At 35.8% G+C, this 23,030-nt stretch overlaps 1 protein-coding gene across 14 annotated transcripts in view; it reads right to left on the reverse strand.

Annotated features, from left to right (window-relative positions):
* The window catches only part of RYR2 (ryanodine receptor 2), a 441,630-nt gene that overhangs the window by 158,330 nt on the left and 260,270 nt on the right, over positions 1-23,030 (reverse strand). For all 14 annotated transcript variants that reach the window (XM_074818391.1, XM_074818396.1, XM_074818388.1 and 11 more), the window contains 4 exons: positions 15,066-15,213; positions 8,043-8,251; positions 5,955-6,129; positions 214-422 (listed from right to left, as the gene is read on the reverse strand). In XM_074818391.1, the coding sequence (XP_074674492.1) occupies positions 214-422; positions 5,955-6,129; positions 8,043-8,251; positions 15,066-15,213 (741 nt within the window). The remainder of the gene's footprint in view (positions 1-213; positions 423-5,954; positions 6,130-8,042; positions 8,252-15,065; positions 15,214-23,030) is intronic.

Here is a 23,030-nt window from a genome sequence, read left to right on the forward strand (position 1 = left end):
GACAGATTTCATGGATAAAGAAACACTAGCAACAAAATAATTACATTATTGCAATGCCACTGAATGTAAAAAATTTGTAACAGGTGCAAGGTTCATCCTGATTTGGGACAACATATCACATCAAAAGTCTTGTCTAGAAGTGCAAAAGTAGAAATACAATTCAAACATATTCATGGAAGAAGTGTCTAGAAACATTTGAATAGGATCACAAACCTCAATATGTTCATGATTTTGTGGCACTGGTAGAAACTGAGGGAGCCTTTTACTCAGCCAAATGGTGATGTCTCTGTTTGTATTAACAGCAAAGGGTTCATACCCTTCCTGTAAGCCACAGATAGTGAAATATTTTAGAGTGCTGACATCTTTTCCAAAGTTCATTCTTCCCACTTGAGATGGGCCGAGGCTGCACACAGGTAGAAATCCTTAAAACAAAATGAAGGAACATGTGGGTTGTACATCATGAACATCAGAGAACTGTTCTCTCCATAACCCAATTGTAAATAATTTGGAAAAAAAAATTTAAAAATAAAATCCAAAAACCAAACAGTATAAATGCAAGCAGTCATCGACAGCACATCACCTCTTGCATGTCACCAAGTACTGTATCTCAAATATCATTCTGGAAAAAAAAGCTCTCTAATAGCCATGGATCTCTTCATGCAACACTCAATTTATTTCACAGAAATCTAAGAGTACTTCAAGGAATCTGACAACCAGCTCTTATTTAATCTCTCTGCTAAGCTGGTAGAATGTTGCCAATTTTACTCCGTCTGACTATTTTTTATATTCCTCTAAAAATTCTATTAGTCGTGGTATTTTGAGAGAACCTCAAAAATTATTTCAAAAGTAATATAGTGCTTGTCCATGCAGCTACAGCAGTGGAAAAAAAAAAAAATCACAAATATGCACCAAGTGTGTGCTGTAGATTAAAAAAATAAAATAAAATTAATTTTAAAATTTCATAACACTTTATGGCTCCAGATTATGAGAACTGACATAAGACACTGTAGCTTCATGAAACTTATGGTAGTTTGGTTTTGGGCTGGGTTTTTTGGTTTTACTTTTGAATCAGCTTCACATTTGTATGCATCTGCTCTCTTACTGTTTCACTAGCCCAGGGAACTCACTAGTCACTTCTTTGCACTTTTGAAAAAAAAGTGTTTTTTTCTCAGGTTCAGCATCACAGTCTAAAAACCTAAGAAAATCTCTTACTACTTCTGCTCCTTTTCATTCTGATTTTGAATTTCCACAGCTACAAACCACTTTGTTGATTAATTTGACCTAGCTATTAACAAAATGCTTTCATTGTTGTTAACAAGAAACATGAAGGTCTGTTCTGGTTAAAGTGAATATACCAGGTTGAAGGGTGTAAGGACAAAATACCACTAGTTCCTCACTTTTCTTTAAGATGCCCACATAAACAAAAGGGCAGAATATCTGTTCATATGTTCTTTAGAGACAAAAGAAACTCCAGAGCATCATCTACAGGAATGACTGCTCACCAGATAAAAGATCAGCCTTCAGTACCACCTTCTGAAGATTTTATTACAGATACAGAAGATTGGTTATCATGTGTAGATAAATTAGACTGGATATTAGGAAGCATTTCTTTACAGAACGGGTTGTTAGGCGCTGGAATGGGCTGTCCAAGGCAGTGGTGGAGTCCCCGTCCCTGGAGGTGTTTAAGAGTTGGGTTGACATAGCGCTGAGGGATATGGTGTAGTTGGGAACTGTCAGTGTTAGGTTAATGGTTGGACTAGGTGATCTTCAAGGTCTTTTTCCAACCTAGATGATTCTGTGATTCTGTGGATGTGTATTAGGCGCAATAAATATAAGGACATACACTATTAGTCAAAAGGTCAAGTCCAGATTTTTATCTTCACAAGGCTCTTAAATCACAAGGCATCAATTTGTCAGATAACATAGATGATTTAGACAAGATGATTTATGTCCATTCTGCTAGTGCAAATCCAATGACAGACAATAATAAAGAGTATTTTCCAGCACTAAATGAAACAAAATCATATTATACAACATATAATTAGGAAATTTATATTTGCATATGTAGATATATGCTGTGGTAAAGCCAGCAGATTTAGTAAAGAAAGTTTACTAGGCTCCCTGTTGAGTTAAAGGAATACATAAACTGTTGCAAAAGTTTTTAAGCAAAGCCAAAAATCAAAATTTTATCTTAAATAACCTTACAAATCTCAGCTCATCACTCAAGAATAATAACATCCTTCTAGAGACATCAAGTTGTTTGAGAATGGGTTTTCACAGAAACAGTTGTGACAGCATGAATTCTCACAATATTACCCAAAATGACATAAAATCTGCTATAAACCACATAGGTATATGCAGCCTAAAGCACATGCTTTGTCTATCTGAATCGCATCACTACTTAATTTCCAATTCTTACTGATGTAAAACATTTTCAGATGTTTCCAGGATGTATATCACCCACATTTAGAATTCTGTGAAGAGTTTTGCTTTCCACGTCTCAAAAAGGATATAACAGATCTGAAAATGGCCAACACAAATGAAACTGCTTTCTTATCAACAACAATTAAAGAAATTAGGATACTTCAGCCTCAAAAAAAATGTGTGGCATAGACAAGATGAACAGTAAATGTCTTCCATAACAAAAATTATGATCAATGAAACTGGTAGCAAGCTTCAAAACAATGGGAGGAAATTCCTTCCACACCTCACAGTAACGCTGTGGAATTCTCTGTCACATGACATCACGGATGTTAAAAGCTCACATTGATTCAGAAAGTTTTGAGATCTTCATGTGAGAAAGAAAAAAAACAAACACAAAAAAATCAGGACTATTTAACACAAACATGCCATGTTTGTCTCAGAAAGCTCCTGAACCAGAAATCACTGGAGGCTGGATGACTGTATCATTATCTGCAATTAATCGCAACTATACAGTAACTGTTGCTCTGTATGAATAGAATATAAATACCAGTTCCAGTCCTAATCATGCAAGCACTACTTCCATCTCTGGTGGAATTCTGCACTAATTTGCAAATGGTATAGTTGTCATTAAGATGTTTCAGGGTTCTTCTATATCTGGTAAAGATATGGCATCTCATCTTATAGGGAGTGTGCTGGTAAAACAGTTACATATTTTACTATGGAATAAAAATTAACTTTCAGTACCCTTCTCTAAATGGGTATGTAGCCATTTTAGATGTCGTACTTCACAGATCCTGTGCAGCCCTTGCACGCTGGAGGCTACACAAAAAGATGATTTACCCATGATCTCGCTCTTAATCTCCAGACACATAACTGGGCTATGGAGAAAAACTTTTATTTTATTGCACGAAATAGCAAAACAAGTAGACAGACTTTAACACTACCACCAGAAAAGTAACCTTCTAGCATTGTCTGTCATATGTGGCAAAAGCAAAGGACAGCAACACTTTTTACTATGTTCCCTACTTTTGAGAATAAAAGATGAACTTCCTGACCCAATTTGTGAAACACTCACTACAAACAGTTCATGCTCACAGAGATCATGAGTTGACAAAACAAAATTTGTTTTGCAGAGTGTACTTGTTCGTGTCTACAGTGTGAAATTTCTCTTACACAAATGCATAATGACATGCAATTATGTTTAACAATTTTACTACTGAGATGGTATCTCACAAACAGATTAGTCTGCCATAATCCCAAGGAGCTTCTCTTGTTGGCAGCACAAACTAAGACACAGCCTTATTAATAAACTGGCAGAGTGCCATATTCCCTTTTCACTGTTGCTAAGTATATTAAAACTACAGGACTGATTTATGGTCAGACTACATCCTTCAAAACAGGACACTGGACTCTGACCAGAAATTCTATCTTTTTTCTAAAGCGAAAGGTCTCTTTCTGCAGCAGCAGATGGCATGCACATGATTCACTGATAGAAGTGACCTGCAGAAAGGTCTCAATGCTCTTAAGCAAGAGCCTTTAACAAAACCAAATTAAAATCAGCCTGCAAAAAAAAGGAAAGCTCTATAAAAGTCATATTTAATTTGGGTATTTCATACATGTGTTTGTATATGCACACACATACATATAGATGCCCACCCCCTCCCCCCCCCCCCCCCCCACCCGCCATGAAATACCCATTATATTTACAAATATGGTTCTGGAGTTATTAAATCTGAGATCAATCGGCACATTCCTTTGAAAACAGAATAGGAGATCCTATTTCAAAGGCAAGCTCTTCTCTACAAACATGGCACTAGCAGAACTTAATGTGAATTACAGGTTATTGTGAAAAATCTGAGAGGCTTGACACTGCCATTAAGTCTTTGGCATGGTTACCAAGGCCCTGGGACTCCATGTCAAACCTGCAACTACTTTAGCAGTTTCAGACCCAGCAGAAATCTGTTTAAATCTGAATGCACAGCTAGAAACAAGTACCGTGAAAACTATACCACTGTGATTTCATCAACTTTGAAATCAAAATAGTGGTCAAACAGGCTACCCTCAGAATTTCATGGAATTCCAGTTCCTCTCAGAATTCTTCACTCCTCTACAGGATTATACTGCTTAATAACTGGAAAACCATTACAATTTAATGGCACTGGGATGATTTTATGCCTACACCGCTAACATTAAGCCAATTCATGCATTCCTTCCCTTCATCATGCTAGCAGAGTATCTAAGGAAATCTGAAGGCAGTAAAGTACAGGCAGGAGTCTAGAAAACTGATGGAAGTTATCTCATTTTAAATGAAATCAAATTATTCTTAATTCTTATGGTATGGCAGAAGAAGGGAAAAAAAAAAAAGTTCTTCTCCCAAAGCATTCCTGAAAGTAAAATACTCTGAAATATAGATGAAAGTAAAGTTAAAATTCAAGCAGGGAGCTGCCTAATTAATAGGTATAAAATTCATACTTCCTCTGGGAATAGGGATCGGTAACCCAAAAGTATTATTTGCAGCTTTTACTGTTCAAAAAAATATAACTATCTCTCAGACACAGATGTATTATTTAACAGATGTATATTATATATGGCAGAATATTTGCACCTACAACAAATGAAAGATTAAAGCTTAAAATATTTTTTTTCACACTACCATAGTTCAAGAATTTTAAGCAGTTATCTACATTAATTTCTTACCTTTTTACGTACCTATTCACACAGAAGTATGTAATTAAATTGATAAACAAAAATCCTTTTGTGGTATAGAATCAATCTGGCACCTGACACAACCTGACAATCTTTGTCATCTTTTGCAATCTCATAAACTATGGCTTCATGGTAAACTAAAACCTGCTTGTGGACTCTGAAAGCTGCACCAAGAACACTACAACAGGCACAAAACTCAATCTGCTGGTTTAGAATTAAGTAAAAAAATTTGAAGGCTAACTTTGTACCAGCTGGCTTTATCATGGATCAGGTGTCATTTCTCCTCCCAGAGCTGAAACAAAACCTTAAAGCTGGCTTAAACTCCCTACCATATGTTATCACGAATTTGACAGAAATTTGGTAGTATTTCAGTACTTGATCTAGATAAAATTTGATGTCCCTGCCTATGGCAGGGGGGTTAGACTAGATGATCTTCAAAGGTCACTTCCAATCCAAACCATTCTATGATTCATTCTATGATTCTGTTATACCATATGGTAACCTGCTGCAGCACAGATGAAATGTTAAAGGTCATGAATTTAAAACTCCAGACACATCCCTGCAAAACAATGAAAAGGTCTGATCACAAAGGATGGCTGCAAAGTTCTCCACATAAAAAGACTTTGCCTCATCCTCACATCCAATACACCTCCTTTCCAAAGGCTTGATACTAATTAGAGAAAAGGACAAGGGGTAGTTCCATAGAGTGGGGGGAGCAGGGGCGAAGGTAAAGAAAGCCAAGAAGCACACAACATTAAATGGAAGCCAGAGCAAAAATTGGGCAACAACAGCAAGTTAACAGCACATTGTATTACAATACTTACCATCACCAACCTCAAAGTCCTTGAATGCAAGTTCTGAACCTGAGTCATCAAGCAGGATTTCACCATTTAAGGTGAACATCATAGTGTGCTCATTCATGTCAACCATACATCCAACAACATCTCCTGCCAACCAAGAGCGGCCAAAATGCTCATTACCTTGATGCCACCGCTGTGCCTGAAAAGGATTTAAAAGAATTTCAGATAGTGACAACGCATGTGTTCCTCTCTCCTTTAGTGGTACAACTAATAATTTGGCCCCTCAATTAAGACAGCAGTAAAATTAACACTTTCACAGCATATCATTACAAAACAATGACTGTGAGTACTCCAAGTTGACTTTTAAAATGGAAATCCAAAAATTAACTTCCTGCAAGCACCCCTCACATCAGTATTGTAAAACGTTGCTAACTTAGCGGATAGCGAAAATTACTATTTCAACATTTTAGTAACAGCTAAGAGAATGGCTTATTTTTCTGCGGAAGCTCCATGACAGACTTGTAATGAAAACAATATGCGATCAGTTACAATATTAAATAGCTGCTTCACAAACTTTTTTTAATCAATTGCTTTTATTTGATCTAGTAGCCTATAAATTCATTGCTTCCAAAAAAACTTTATTGTTTCCTTAAGTATAATTCTAAAAATGTTGTATAAAAAATGAATTAAACTTCCTGTCATACCAGATTTTGGAAGGAACAGAATTGTCTGTGGCTAGGACAATCACTCTGAGCTTTGGATAGATTCCAAAGTAGCTGAGGGCATGATTAATGATTCGTATGACTGACCTTCACGTCAAAGACTGCAAAGGCCTTGGATGGGGTCTCAGATTGGAATTCAGATAAATTAACATCTATTAAGAACAATTGTAACGTGCATAAAACAAAGCAGTGCTAATAACAAATAGGTTCCCTATTCATATATTCCATCACAAGTAGATTTTTATCCTCTGTATCCATCCTGAAAATCCTACAAAATAAATGAGCCTTTCTGTGCATCCTGAAGGTCAAAAACTTTTTTCCAACCAAGTAAGAACCCATCAAAATCAAAGACAACAAAATAGCTTTGTGGATTGAAATGTAAGGTCAAAACCTAAGATTCAGAAGGCAAACTACTACAGAACTATTCTAGTAAAGACACAGGACTTGAATAGTTTACTTAAGTCAATCAGATATTTTACAAAAACTTTTCAGTTCTCTTTTTAAGGCATCTTCTCATGTAATACAAGACTGGAAAGAAAATTAAATTCTAACATGAATAAAATACATCTTGAGAGCTTGATCCGACCATGAACAGCTAGGAATACTGTTCATTTCTGTTACATATTGTAACAGTAATAAAGGAAATGGATTCCAACATCAGATACAAGAACCATTTTGACATGAGTCATCAGTAGTCTTAACAGCAATTATGGTTGGGATAGAGGTTGCACTTGCCTTCATACTGAAATAAAAACTTTCAATGAGTCATTTAATCTATTCTGATGAAAATCAGTAACATATAAAATAGTTTGTTTTCCTATATATCTTTACTACTAGATTTCAATCTGTCATTGTCTCAAGCAGAGTTAAATTTGAGCAAAAATTACTGGTTCTATCATACTTCATTTACTCTAAACTTTAAGGATTTCTATGAAAACCTAGGTATACTCTTTGTAACTTTTATATTCCTATTAAAAACTTGTATCAAACACTTATTGCTAATGATCTTAAACATACTTATTTCTGAATGGCATTTCTTATAGAGAGAAAAACAGAGTAAACATTTAAAGAAATTATTCATAGTTAATGACAGCTCTGCCAGTATTTTGAATTTGAGTAAGTCACTTGGATTTTCAGTGCTTTATATATACTGTACAAACACTGTGAAGCTGTGGAAAAAATTAAAGAAATCTCAAACCCTGCTAATTAATTTTTCAGGTGACATTGATCCTCCTTATTCCACCTAGGCCCTCAATGAGAGAAATACAATTTCATAAAACACAAATGAAAGAAAAGGCAGCCATTAAGTTGAGGCAATGACACACGGAATAAGATGCTAAATTAGAAGTTTTGCAGTCACGCATATTATTACAGATGAACATATACAAACCTTAAAGCCATCAAAAACAAAAGCTTCTTCATCTGAGCCAAGTTCCTGATCTGGCAGACAACCCGGCCTGGTCCAGCCAACTCTCATGTCTCCTGCAGTAACTGCCTCAAACTCAAAGTACCACTTCCCAGCCTTCACTGCGTAAGTTTTTTCTGTGCGGAAGATCCTGAATTTTTCCATTATCCCACTGCACACGTCCAGTCTCATCGCTGTAAGGTTTAAAAAATAAAAAAAAAAAAAAGTAAAGAAAAAACCCCAATGCAAGTACTGTATTGAAATACTGACAAAATGAAGGCAGTGAAAACAAAAGTCAAAGGAATCCCTTTGAGCAAAGGCATGAAAAGAAGAAAGTGCCTGCAGAACAGCCTTATGGGGTAGCACCCTTCCCCATTCTGGGGAATCAGGACACTTGGGTTCCTCTCTGAAATGAATCTACACTAATTCAAACAGCATGGGGAAGAAAAAAAAAAAGATAACTTAGAAGTCTGAGTGCAGTTACAGGGCTATGATCCTCATTAGGATCAAAGAAACATGGTGGGATAACTCACATGACTGGAGTATTGTGATGGATGGATACATGCTTTTTAGGAAGGACAGGCTGGGAAGGTTATGAGGAAGAGTTGCCCTTTATGTGAAAGAGCAGCTGGAATGCATGGAGAACCGTTTTGTGATGGTTCAGGAGCCAGTTCATAACTTATGGGTCAAGGTATGCAGGCAGACTAACGTGGGTGCTGTAGTGGAGTACCCCAGGGGTACTGGGGTCTACCCATGGTATTGGAGCCAATGCTGTTTAACACCTTCATTTATGACCTGAATGGATAATGGAACAGAGTACACCACAGCAAGCCTGGAAAGAGAAGCTGATGCACCAGACGGTTGGGCTGCCATTCAGATGGACCTCAACAGGCTGGAGAATTGAGCTGAGGGGAATCTCAAGAAGTTCAACAAGGGGAAATGCAGTTCTGCACCTGGGAAGGAATAACCCCAGGCAACAGAATACACTGGACACCGAGCAGCTGGAAATCAGCTCAGCAGAGAAGGACCTGAGGGTCCTGGTAGATGAGTGGAACATAAGTCAAAGAATGACAGAAGTATCCTGGAGTGCATAAGAAACAGCCTTGCCAGCAGGTCCGGGAAGGTGACCCTTCCCCTCTACTTGGTACTAGTGAGGCCACATCTGGAGTTCTGGGCCCAGTTCCGGGCTCCCCAGTGCAAGAAAAACATTGATTTACTGGAACAAGTACAGCACAAGGCCATGAAGATGAATAAGGGACTGGAGCATTTATTATGAGGAGAGGCAGAGAGACCTGAGACTGTTCAGCCTAGAGAAGAGAAGGCTTGGGGGTGAATCTCATTTATGAGTATAAATAGCTGGTGGTATGGAATGAAGAAGAGGAAGACAGTCTCTTCCCAGTGGTACCCAATGACAGGACAAGAGGCAATGGATACAAGTTAAAAACCATGAAATTCCGTCTGAACACAAGGAAAAACTTTTTACTGTGAGGGTGGTCAAACACTGGAACAGGTTGCCAGAGAAGTTGTGAAGACTCCATCCTTGGCAATAATCAAAACTCATCTGGGACATGCTCCCGGACAACCTGTTTTAGCTGACCCTGCTTGACCAGATATCTCAAGAGGTCCCTCCCAACCTCAAGAATTCTGTGATTCTGTGAAGTGGGCTCTCAGTTATTTTAAACAAATTGAAAAACACCAAACATACAAACTCCAACAAAATACCGACTAAATTAATCTTCCAACCACCATAAAAATCAAACGTTTGTCTTTGAGACAAGATTTCTCAACTGAGACATCTTCTTTACTTAGAGACTGTGATCAATTCACCTAATCTTATCATTTATATTCTAAAAGTGAGATTTCTTAAGTACGTCATTATAAAAATTTATTACTATCTTTCTTAGTTATAATAAATAATAGAAAGAAGGTTACAATTTACATGTTTTTGCAGAAGCAATGGAAAATGGAGGATAGGAATCATAAAAGAAAGTCTTGCATGAAGCTTTAACAACCCAGTCACAAAGTAATTACACTCCCGCTTCAGGAAAAAATATATTAACTTCTGTCAAGATAAAGGGCAGCAAGTCTGGAAAGAATAAAGATGCCCTTAAGAAAGGCATAAAAGTAGTGTTAAAGACAACTTCTGTTCAAGGCACAGCAAGTTACTGTTCAAGAACAAAGACAAACCTAGTCACAGACATGGTATTATTTAGAAAATATTATTTAGCTATAACAGAAATAACAAGATGACAAGTTTGAATTGTGTTGACTATTCTTTATTCTCTTTCACACTGTTGGAGAGTCAGATGACTACAGGACTTCATAGAGTGCCTTAAAAAACACCACTTCTCACTTCAAAGTTACAGTTTGTCAATTATCAAGCTGAGATGAAGAAAAAAAGCTTGTTCACATTTCTTGTCTAGTGCAATAGAGTGTAAAATAAATTAACATTAACAGCTGTGTGAAAACAAAAGCTTTCACAGACACTGATTCATTAGGTATCTGTATCATGATCACATGTGCTTATCTTATCATAGTTTACCATGCTTCGTTCCAAAATTCTCTTAATTACAAGTGATTCATAACAAGCTAGTTTAAGAGTGCGTAAGTTAAAATTCACTCTTTGTCAGGTAATTATAATTATCTTTTCTCAAAGACCAAAATGGCTACACAAAGAGTTTCAAAGGAGGCTAAAGTTAAACTTTGACACATTCAACTTACTTCTAAATGTATTCACTGATTCTCTTACTCCATGAAAAAATAATGGCATAAAAATACTGAAAAAATGTAAACTGGATTGTTATTGGGCTACTTTAGAGAAAGAGGAGAAAAGAAACCTCAAAGGAAGGGTAAAAATGTAAACATGTTATTCTATCTGCTCCGTAACAGCCGTAGAACCAAGCTTAGTTTATGTCTCATATTTCTGCTTTATAACATTTTTGGAATGTATAAGCAAAGATTTTTAAATGGAGAAGTAGTATGCTGGTACATGTACTGCTTTGAGACATATAATAAATCTATTTTTTCCTTTTTTCTTGACAACTAACAAACATTAAAGTTTTGGCCTTGTGTCTCTAAGCTCTGATCCAACTCTCCATCTATCCATCCCGGTTCTCTTGTGGGTTATCCTGCTTCTTTGCTCCCACATCCACTCTTTTCCTGTGTTAGTCCACAATCCATTACAGATCAATCTGTTCCAACAGAAATTACTTTTGTTTCTGTCACTCACAAAAACACAAATCTTAGACTCATCTACTTCAATTTTGTTCTGTCTCTCACTGTACTGAACATACTGTCTTGAGAAACTGCCTTTATTGATTCATCTGTGGCATCCACCTACTACCTATGGCAAATGTTCTCAAAAATTGTCTATGAACATCTAATTCATGAATATTACTTCAACACTACTACTCATGAGCCTACTTGGTGCCTTGGAGATGGCTGTTCCTAACATCCCTTTAAACACTTTTAATCCTATCTTCTTTCTGCTTTTCTTCAATATTTTACATTAGTATATAGTGAGTTTTCCCTCACTGTGCTGCCTTTCACTACTCTACAGATATTTTTTATGTAGTATCTTCTGCTAAAATAGCTTCAAGTACAACCCTGTATGGTGAGTACATAGAAACATCCCTCACTGTTCCTTACTGATTACACAGTCCTACAGTCTGTTTCTGACACTTCTTTCTAAGACCTTATTATCAATTCAAACCATAAGGTAGCTTGAAATGACAAAAAAAATCACACTTTAAAAATATTAAAAAGATTTCACAAAGCACATGAAGTAATGCTGAATCAAACCCTTGATCTTTCTTCCTTAAGTTTTTTCAGCTACTCTGTTCTCTGGTATTTTATACAGTTTTCTTTCCATTAATCAAATCACACAACTCAGGGATCACTCTGACTCTTTTTCTCAGATTAGGAAAAAGAATGCCTAAAGCATTCTGGATCTCTTTCCACAAATTTGCAAGGTATTAAAGCCTATGCAGCCTTTGAAAATTCAGCATTGCAGTATGATCACCATATTTCTTCCTCTTCCTGAGTTTGTTATAGGCTCAAATATGTCTGCATCTACCTGTCTGTTTGTTAGACTATGTTAAGAACCTCTCCCTTTCTATTCTGTTTTCTTAGCCATACCAAGGTCCACATTTCCAGTATTATTTTGAATAGCCTATAAAATCACATCCTTCAGAACCTACTATCTCTTCTCATGCCACCAAATGCCTGACTTCAGTTAGGTCAGGCTCATTAAATTTCCTGTAAGCAACTCTGAACTCTCTGCCACATAATTATTTATCAGTAAAATTTTCTCTTTGGTGGTCTACACAAGTAATGTCTTAAAAATACTTCTGAAGACCCTCAGTATCTCATCTGTACAGGAGATGAACCACCATAAAGCATGGGAACTGAGAATTTGTTGTCTTTTTAGATTCTAAGTAACCTAATGCTTTCTAGATTCTAAGCAACCCCAAAAATACAGCTGCTGTGGGAATCCAGTAAGTAATAATGGTAGTAATAATAATAAAACATAAAAAATTATGCTATAGAGCTTCGTAAATCAACATTTAAAATAAAATTAATGAATGGAGATGCAGAACACCACTAGAGGGCTCTAAAACCTTTAATAACAGTATGGATTTTGGCTGATGAAACAGGATCCCTATAACAAGTTTTATGCATCTCAAACACTTGAGAAGCTCATAAACTGTAAAATTTAAATCCCCAAAATTATTATAAAAATTTTTTGCTGAATGCAATTCCAGCTTTTGTTTAAGAAAGACCAGTTTGTGGGATACTGTTCTGCAGGTCCCTTCCCCTGGGAATTCTGCAACAGGATTGATGACACTTTTCAGATGGAAGGATTAATTGCAATTGTGTTCTTTACATTTCATGAGTAACTCCATGCACTAAACTAGCTCAAGGATCTCTGCATCGTAAGGAGAAAAAAAAAATTTCCAGCAGTTCATTCTCAAGGAAAGGCAGGGGCACATGGTTCTCAGAGCTGTAAATGAGGAAAGGGGATTGATATTAATTCAGTGGGATCTGGAGGACATTGTGGAAAATGAGTGTGCTGTCTCCCCTCTCACCCTACACAACTAGACAGCCCCTTTATCTCCACAGGAAGCAAAAGCCTCCTATACTAGCCAACCCACCTTCTCAGAACAAAGCAGAAGCCATACTCGCTCTCTCTATGCAGCATTTCCTTCTCACAGTGGGAGAGGAAGAAATTACAAGATTATGCAGCAGCCTTAAACTCTCTAGACTATGCATAGGTAGATTTAACAATGAGACCATGGTATTTTGCCACCAACACAATCTACTCCACTAGGAAACACTGTTTTGCCCATTCAGCAATCCAACCTTGTTACATACTCATAGTATCAGTGATGCCTCATATTTAAAAGTGTAATTTAATAGCAGCGTCTCATGAAAGCTGAGGATCAGAGCATGTATGTGCTTTGGAAAAGAAACTGAAAATGGCAGGTTCTCTGTGTACATTTTGGTTTTGAGCTAAATCTGCAGAAATGCTTTACTGAAGGTCTAATGGCCTAAATAGGTCCAAATTTAACAATACTAGCTCTATATATAAAGCAGGAAAAATAATTTATTAATCAATATATTGATAGGATAGGGTTTAGACACATTTCTCAAACTTTCCACACATTGCTGACATTTTAAGGATGTAAGTTTCAATTTTGATTTAATTATTCTGTATTTCCATATCTCCAACTGAACTTCTAGATATGGTTGCTGAGGGGTTATATCTGTTATGTCACCATTTCCTTTCTCTATGTGCAGTTAGTGTTCCAGAATGATAGTACAGTACCAAGGACATCCCCCTCTTATGTTCCATCTTACAACTTGATCTCAGCATGACAGAAAACTTTTGTTTTAAAAGCCAAAATCTATAAGCAAATTTATTTTATTTGTACATTATGTGTCCTGGTTTCTTTTACTTTAATGTTTTATATTCTGCAGTTACTGAGGTAGATGTTGTGTACTGTTCCTTTAAAACTTCTTTATGAAAAGTTTATATAGTTTTCCATTTTTTTCCTGTTTAGGATGTCTCAAACAATATATATTGAAAATACTGCCTGCAGTATCAATAAAATATTCAATCTGGCAATGATGTAATTCGAAGAGAACATTTGTAAGAAATGAGTTAAAATTCACTCATTGTCTATTCAATTTCAAAGACCTGAGAAAGTCCAGGAAGCTTAAATGCTCTAACAGACTATCTAATTCTAGACTCCTAGTTTCACATTCACAGAAATTTGGTTTGTAGGCATTTGTCTTCGAAAATTTAATCTTGTAGCTTTAAGTGTTTAAATACAAGATTGTACATGAACTGTAGAATTCTTCATTATTTAGAGTTAAAATTGCAGGAATATAAAATTCACATCTACTGTGCTTCTATATGATCTTTTTCTTAACAATTTTGATATTTTGTCTTGAAATAACCAATATAGTACTAATTTAAAAGTTTTTAATTAAAAACTTAATTTTCAGTTGGGGAACTTCAGGTATTTATGCATATATATAAAGTGTAACCATACATTTTATTCCTTGACATAAGACTTTATATTGAGCAAGATGATAAACATATTTTCCCAATTTTCTGTATTTTAGGGTTGTGCTTTGTAGTATTCACAATCCTGACTTAAATTTCTTAAACTTTTAATTATGATTCATCAGAATTATCAAATCTACAAAATGAAGAGTGAAAGGAAGTGTATAAAATACAGAGAAATTGTATCACTGATTTAAAATTTAAAAATGTTTCATTTTGTAATTCCTCATTTGAGGCCACAGGACAAGAAAAGGAAACAACAAGGAAAGTAAGATCAAAGGGAAATATAAACAACAGAAGATGGAGAAAAGTACCTATTAGCTTTGGAGACACTGTACCTGTTCAGATTGTTTTAGTGGACCAACAAATCCAGTAGTGGAGTGGAATATTCTAATTTTTTTTTTTTTCCAAGGGAGAAGAACAACAAAATTAATTACCATGATCTTGATCAGGAGCTTCCAGGTTGTAACCATAGCCTAGAAGGGTGCGGACTGCTTCCCGAAGACTGTCTTTATTTGACTTCTTTGTCCGATCATCCAAAAGAGCATAAGGTACAAGGCGAGGATTTCGTCGATTTTTCACATCCTGCGTAAGTATGAAAAATCAATTCAATTTCAGAAACTGTGCTTTGTCTTAAAGACAAAATTGCGCTATAGCAGCAGTATAAAAATACTATTTATGCCAACTGAAATCATGGAACTGCAAATACAAATTCAAAGAGTTTTCACTTGTCTAGAAACTAGTAACAAAACTGAATTTACTAAAAAGCAAGTAATACACAAATAAACGAAACTGCATGGCTTATACATGCTTTCATTTTCCAACAGATTTACTTAATAGGATAACAACAAAAACAACAAGCATAATTGCAAAGAGTTTGACTGAAAAGTCAAAGAGATTATATTTCATACACTGTTTATGAAGCAGCTACCACAACAAGAAGCTAGTAACTAAAGCTCAGAGACATTGCTGTACCACAAATATATAGGGTTTTCATAATTATGGCACTAAACAAGATACATAAAAAAACCAAAGAATAAACAAGATATAAACAAAAGAAGAACAAAATGCTACTAATAAAAAAATATTAATACATATGTGCCATACTAATTAATAATAAAACAGATAATAGACCTGTGCCTTACTATGTCAAACACTTAAAGCATGTATTTTTCCAAAATAAAGGGTCTTGTAACAATATGATTAGTGTGGTTAATGTGCAGAATTTTTGTAATAGGTAATTTAACCTCTCCACCAGCTGAAACTGATGTATTGGTAAGGTTTAATTTTTGTATTTTAGGTTTATTAACACAACATTGACTAAGTTTTCCTCTAGTGCAAAATCATCTTATTTGAAAGCATAGTTTATCTGGACTATTTATATGGCTAACAATTTTTAGTGACAAATAGAATTGTTTTCTTGTCTACATTTTCTTCCTCACATCCTGTCAGCATTTGTTGGCAGTGAGAGAAACCATACAAAGAACTCTCCATGTTCTTCCTCATATTTTTAAAAATAAATAAATTAGAGGCTGGACATATAAAAAAATACTTGCTGTTTGTTCTCTTGGGCTTTTATGATTGGTCAGACTCATTAAGGAACACAAAAACAGGGCCTATTCTTTTAGAAAACAGTGCCTACAGTGGAAGTATCTTACTTCTTTTATAGCTTCACAGTTCTCCTTTTAAGAATGTATGTGGTTTTCATTCTACCTTTGCAGGCAGAAAAGAAATGGCCCATCCATTCTGACAAATATTTGCAGGCATCTTTTGTTGTCCTTTAAATGGTTAGATACAAGGCTATCTGCCTTTTGCCTTATCATGGTGAGTAAATATTAAAGTGCAGTTATTAACCAGTGCTTGATGAAATCTGGTCCTACCAGTGATCCTTCTAGGAGAAGAAATACTGCGGGACAATCAGAACCTGTATGCTAAAAGGGCTAACAGAAAGAAAAAAATAATGCATTGCTGGGGACACTAATTACTACATCGTATCAATTCCAGTTACGTTCAGTGGGAAGGACAGTGACAGGGCCAACACAAGGACCATTTAAGTGGACTACTTTACATAAATATTCCAAACACAAGCTGACATCCCAGTGTTTCCAATATTTAATTTGGCAGATGTGAAAAAGGGCTGCTTCCGCAACAGAATGGACCAAAAAAATGTTGAAGTAAATGTTAGAAGAAATTATTATTTGATATAAGAATAATCACATTAACATCTGAGATGAAGCACCATGGGTTTAGTTATTTGTCTTGGAAAGGACATAAAAAGAGAAATAAATTCCTCTGAAACACTGTATGTCCAGAAGATATTATGAAATACTGTCTTTAAAAATATGAAACAGAAGTTGGGAACAACAATTACGAAACTTCTTATGCATGATATACAGTTAGACTAATGCACTGGTAATTGCCATAGCAATCATTAACACACACTAACATACAGGCAACCAGCTGATAACAATGCATGATAATGAAATATAAGTGCCTTTAAAAATGCCTAAGCAAAAAATCAGAATGAGAAAAAAAAAGTCATAAGTATTAAACAAACTCAATTTTACAGATTTTATTCCTTGGGTCTAATTTTATTTAATATTGTGACCTTTTTCACCCAGTCAAGACTTTGGCTGCTACTTTAAAAATGAATATGAGAAGGGATTTTTCTTTTAATAATTTTGTTCTTTTTTTTTTTTCCTGTGATATGTCTATCTAAATTTTGAGCATTTTCCTTATTGCTGAATTAAGAACTCTTATTGTTACACTTATCATAAGTTTTTGTACTATCATCTGCACCTCTGTGGTTTAAGTGTAGCTAATCAAAAGAATGATCCTCTACTGAGATTTGCACAGTCACAATCAAATCAACAAGAAAACTGATTAGCTAAGAGTGGTAATTTTTATTGAGTACATTTACAATTAGGACATAGATTTAGTTCTTCCTATTCACCACAGAAAAGTTATTGTTTTGTAGTGCAGATTGTTAAAAGAAGTAAAACTCAGCCTAAGTTTTTAATTTTTTTTTACCGGAATTTTCCAGGTTCGACAGTCTAATGCTTCATCAGAAGACTGCATTTTGTACAGAGCTGACAACTACTCGTTCACCAACAATTTGAAAGAAAAAGAAACAGATCTCCTCCAGAAGACAAAAAAACCCCAAAACTTAAGTTTGTTGACAAGATTCTGTTTCAAATGGTTTGAGATGGGTAGCATACATGAAGCTTACATAATGCTTTAGTTTTGCATTCAGAACCTATCCTATCACAGAAAAGAAAAAAAAAAAGGGAAAAAGAAAAAAGCCTATATATTTTATTACACAGCTTTGTCTTAATTTAATGTAACACAAACATTGCATTAGTCATTTAGAATTTAATTTAGAGTTACTTAAGTAAAAGAAAGCACTGCAACCATGAAAAGTTGGAATGTCTGACAGAATGTGCCCTGACTACAAATGGAATGAACTAATAAATAATGTTAAACTTGATTGATGTAACACTGACCATGAAAAGTCAGTATTACTTCATACTTTGTAGCTACAGATTTTGCCATATAGAGCAAATGATAGACAAAAAATTATTTGAATCGGCACAAATATATTTATTTGTAGGGTATAAATGAATTTGAAATAGGCAATAATTGGTCAACAATGGCACTAACTGAATATAGCTCTTAAAAGTAAAAGAAAAGAACTACAGAAAAAATACCTAAACACACACATCAACAAATATCAACAAGCCTTTTAAAACTTCAATTACAGGTAATGAACACTTGCAAAATTATTCACAGAGGAAACACATTGGGAACTAAGGTGCAGAACTGCATTCATTCATTCAGTGAGTATGCGACATGCAGATAACTCATCTAGTGCACTGGATCTAGCAACTGGTCTTGCAACTTGCATGGACAGATATCAGGTAAGAGAAGAACAAAACGAGGAGTGTCCATACTGTCTACAGCAGCATAGAAAACCATAGTCAAATTCTATAAGCAACTCTAAAAAAGTAGAACCTATTAAGAGATACAGTGTGTGTAATAAAGTTGTACTCTTCAGAAGTAATTCAGTAACAAAAAAAACAAAGCCTCATATAAACCGCTAAAAGATATCTGAAATGATAAAGAATAATATAGTTTTCAGAGCTATAAATGTGATACTGCAAACCTGTGCACTGCTGGGCCTTCCCAAAGCTCTGAGAAGTTCAGAAACAGCACAGATCGCTAGACTAAAAGGAACAAAAAGACACCAGAAACATACATAAATAAGCACCTATCAAAAAGAAAGACAGGAAAAGACTGAAAAATGAAAACACAGACTAGGAAGTGTGCAGGAAAAACATGGTAATAATTTAATGGGATCATAAGTTTTGTGATTTAAAGTTAAAGCTGTACAGATACATATTCTGTGTGGTACTGAAATGATTTTGTTCTAATAACCAAGGCTGTTAAATGACAAGCACAAAGCAAATGTATTTCAGCACATATTCAGTGAGACAGACATGCTGCTGTTTTCCTAGCTTCATTTGCATTATTAGAAAACACTCATTCCACAGCTGTGAACTGATTCTGCTTCCTGCTGTGTCCGTGGATCTTGCAGTTCCACAAAGATTTCTGAGCAATTGCCTGGTGAGCTTGGCAAGCCTACCAGCAATGCTGTCAGAGGCTCAGCTCAGTGAGCCACTCTGTGAGCATGAAGCATATATAGTGTTACCAGGATCATTTACCTACACCATACATTTCATATCTTGTTATCCAGAGGTCTAGCTTTTCAGCATTTATCATGGCAGCTCATGTTTAACCATAAACCATTAAAATTAAAAATTATTTTATAGGGGAAAAAAGAAAAACATAATTCTAAATTGGTATTTACTAAGTAAGCCATTTCAAGATTCCAGAGTCATTAAAACTAGAAAGCACAATAAAGTCCTCAACCAGCCATATTCTTGGCAACGTCATCCTAAACGTATCCACCCAAAGTGGAAGTTGTGTTCCCAACCTGGCATACTAGCAGCTGAGTTCTTACTTAGGAAGTATGTGTATCCTTAAAAATATGTATACAGCTTCTACCACCTTCACGGAGGACCATACCCACACAGAATGCCTGGCAAAATGTGCCCTGACTATAAATGGAAGGAACGAATATATCACTATAAATAATGTAAAATGCAAAAGTGGGGTAAGCTAAGTAGTTTTTACAAGGATGAGACGCCTTTTCATATATATATTTAATGACAAAATAAGTGTCAAGCTTTCAACTTGTGACTTTTCCCATACGTCTATATTTCCTCATCCTGAATTTTCAGAACACTGCCTCTCTTGCATTGCAGCACTAGGCAGTCTGAGAAGACCAACTCCTGATCAAACAGCGATGTCATATGCTTTCTGCAAAAATCTCAAAAAAGTAAGATCCTGACCTAAAAAGACCAAACTGTCTTGCCTTTTTGGACAAAGAGAAATCAGACTTGATAGATGCTTCACAGTCCTGACTAATTATCCTAGGACAGGAAGCACAGAGCATCTTTAAGATGCTCTTCACACAGTGGGAAGAAGTTTTTAGATTGCTGATTTTTATAACCAGTTGTTAAAGCTGTGGGAGTTTTTAATACTTTTTTTCTAAATATAAATGAGGTTTCTGATTGTTAGGTTCTTCAGACATAACACACAATACAACCTTTGACTAAGCTATCTGCATATGTGACAATGCATATAAGCAAAATTTGAAAGTCAGAATCTTTGGCTGTGACTCCCACAATCAGTGGGGAGACCTAAAAGTCATGTATTCAGGAAGATGGAGGGGGTGGCTAATGTATTTGAAATTATTTTCATTTGCTTTCTGATTTCTAAGCTTGACTTTTTTCTCTCTCTGTCTTTTCCTTACTTACATAAAAGTTGGGATTCTTCTGTATACACTACATCAGAGTTTCATGAGCATCAACCAATACTGTAAGTTCACGTATAAACTTATGTGAGTTCTGAATATTTTCCATCTGATTGTGAAGCTTTAGTCACAAACGCATTCTTTTATACTTCAACGCTATTTTTCAATCAGCTTGTTATGAAAAATTCCTTTAAAATACCCCTACAAAAACCAAGTAATTATGATAGGACATAATTGCAAAATCTATACATGAACAAAAAAAAAAAAAAAAAAAAGCCCTCTCTCATTGCACAAATGTGATTATTTTAATTGATTTACACCAAGGCTATACTGCTCCTTTGCCTGTATCCATCTCCCTTATCTCTCTTTGATCATTTACCAGTTCCCCAGTTCAGAGAACACCAACCTGCAGGCAATCATGTTCTCCCTTAAAGGGACACTGTCAAGTATTTTCCTACTGATTGATTCTGTGCTTGGTTTTCAACTTACCCTTGTTATTTAATACGTTATTTTAACCAGAAATATGTGTTTTTCCTACCTGTTCCTTCTGCTCCTTTTATGGAGCAATAAGCTACTGTGAGTCTGTCCTACTGAAAAATACTTACTTGTTTGTGATCAGTGTCATCACAGCTGTCAGCACAGTTCTGGGAACAGGATTTATTAGTTAACTTGTGCTCCCTCTGCTGGCTGGCTGGTTGGCTCTGCAGCAGCAGAACAAAAATACTGTGTATAGTCATGCACGAAGAGCAGCAATTGCTTGTTAAGAAAGAATCCTGACAAGCAGTGGTGGATTTAAAAGAAGAAAAAAAATCTGGAACTTGGAAGGTATTTTCCCCACCAGTTTATAATAGGAAAGAAATGGTTTATACATTAACTACTTGACAGTATCCCTTTAATTTTTTCATATTATATAATCCCAAAATGATGACGCACTCATGATGCAACAGACATACTAGATCATCTAATCCATCCTACAGCCACAGCACAATTGCTGTTTACAACATATTTCCCAGTGATTAGTTCATCTACTTTCAAATATCTGTAAGATTCTTTCCCTTAGGAAACTATTTCATAGGTCTGCAAGATCTGTTTATAGTATTTACATAACTTCATGTCACTTTATTACAGTACTGTAACATGTCACAGTAATATGATGGGATGACAAAATGTAGCCCATGAAACAAACCCATTGTTGGAGTCAAGCAGAAGCACATAGCAGTGTGGACAACAGCTAGCAGCTTGCCATGGGATACGTATGTCGGCTACATGGGAAGCATCTTTGCACTGCACCCAGAAAGGAGCACCTTGCTATCCTGCCCTCTTCTTTTGACTTCTAATGAATGGTATTTGTTATCTGCACACTGTAAGCACTCTTGGAGCTCAGCTGTCTGTCTTCTCTCCAGAAGAAAATAAACTTAATTATTTGAAAAGAGAAAAATAATTAAGAGGAAATCAACATCAACACCCCAAGCATGGCAGCTTCTACAGGAGATGCTATTGGTGGGAAAGTCTTCAAGGACGTCATCTACCTGTTTAACCATACAAGAGATTACTGTAATTTGTCTCCCAAGAATAAGGGAGTAAAGTATACTGTCGATCTTGTTGACCTGTTTCCTGAGGGTCATGAATATTTCTGAGCTCTTGATGATCTTTAACAACCATCCTCTCTTGAAAGCATAACTATGGCACTGTTCACTGCACCATTGTGTTACATTCTCAACAACAGTGCCCCACTCGGCACACAAAAGTCTTCAGTCGGTTTGAATGAATCAGACCCAACAAAATATTTGGATGTTTAAAGCAGAAGCATCCAGTACTGCAAAACTCCAGTTAAGTGGCTTTCCAACTCCGAACGTGATCAGCTTCCTAGGCACTTAGGCTTTTTACTTTTAAGTTCTCCAGGTTCTTCTTTGCATGCCCATACTTGTTTTCATTTTGGTAAGGAAGAACAGTTCAATACTGATCATATACCTAAGCTCAGCCAAGATTTAGAGCAGAAGAATTTTTCAGAGCAAAACCTGGTAGTCAAAATCAGAGCCTGCTTAAAACATCTCCAAAACCCTAAGTAGGGGCTACTATTTTATTTTAAAACTTAGCAGGTCTCAGTGATAGTGATAACCTCTTTATATAACAACTTGTCCTTGGCCATCAAAATGGATTTAGATATCTAATTCATATTTGTCCAGTCAGATAACTTTGAGGATATAGGTGTCAATTTTTAAAATACTCGTGGAAAAAGGGTGATACACAGTTCAGTAATTACAAGACTAAGGGTTCAAAACTATACCTCTATCTTCCATGAGTTTTCTCACACCAGACTATAAATTGTAATAAGTGAGTGCAGATTTAATTTGGATGTTGAGCTTTGTCATCCAGCAAGAAGGGCATTTATCAGGAAGTCTAGAGGAGGCCTGAGTTCCAAGGCTGACCCTCAAGTCTGTATTTTAAGAGTCAGTAGATAAAATACAGAGAGCTGTTCAGTGCATAGACCAGAGTCCTCCTTTTTCCCTCTGCTCTTTCCCAGTCA

Source organism: Strix aluco, chromosome 3, assembly GCF_031877795.1.
Source record: "Strix aluco isolate bStrAlu1 chromosome 3, bStrAlu1.hap1, whole genome shotgun sequence".
NCBI lineage: Eukaryota > Metazoa > Chordata > Aves > Strigiformes > Strigidae > Strix > Strix aluco.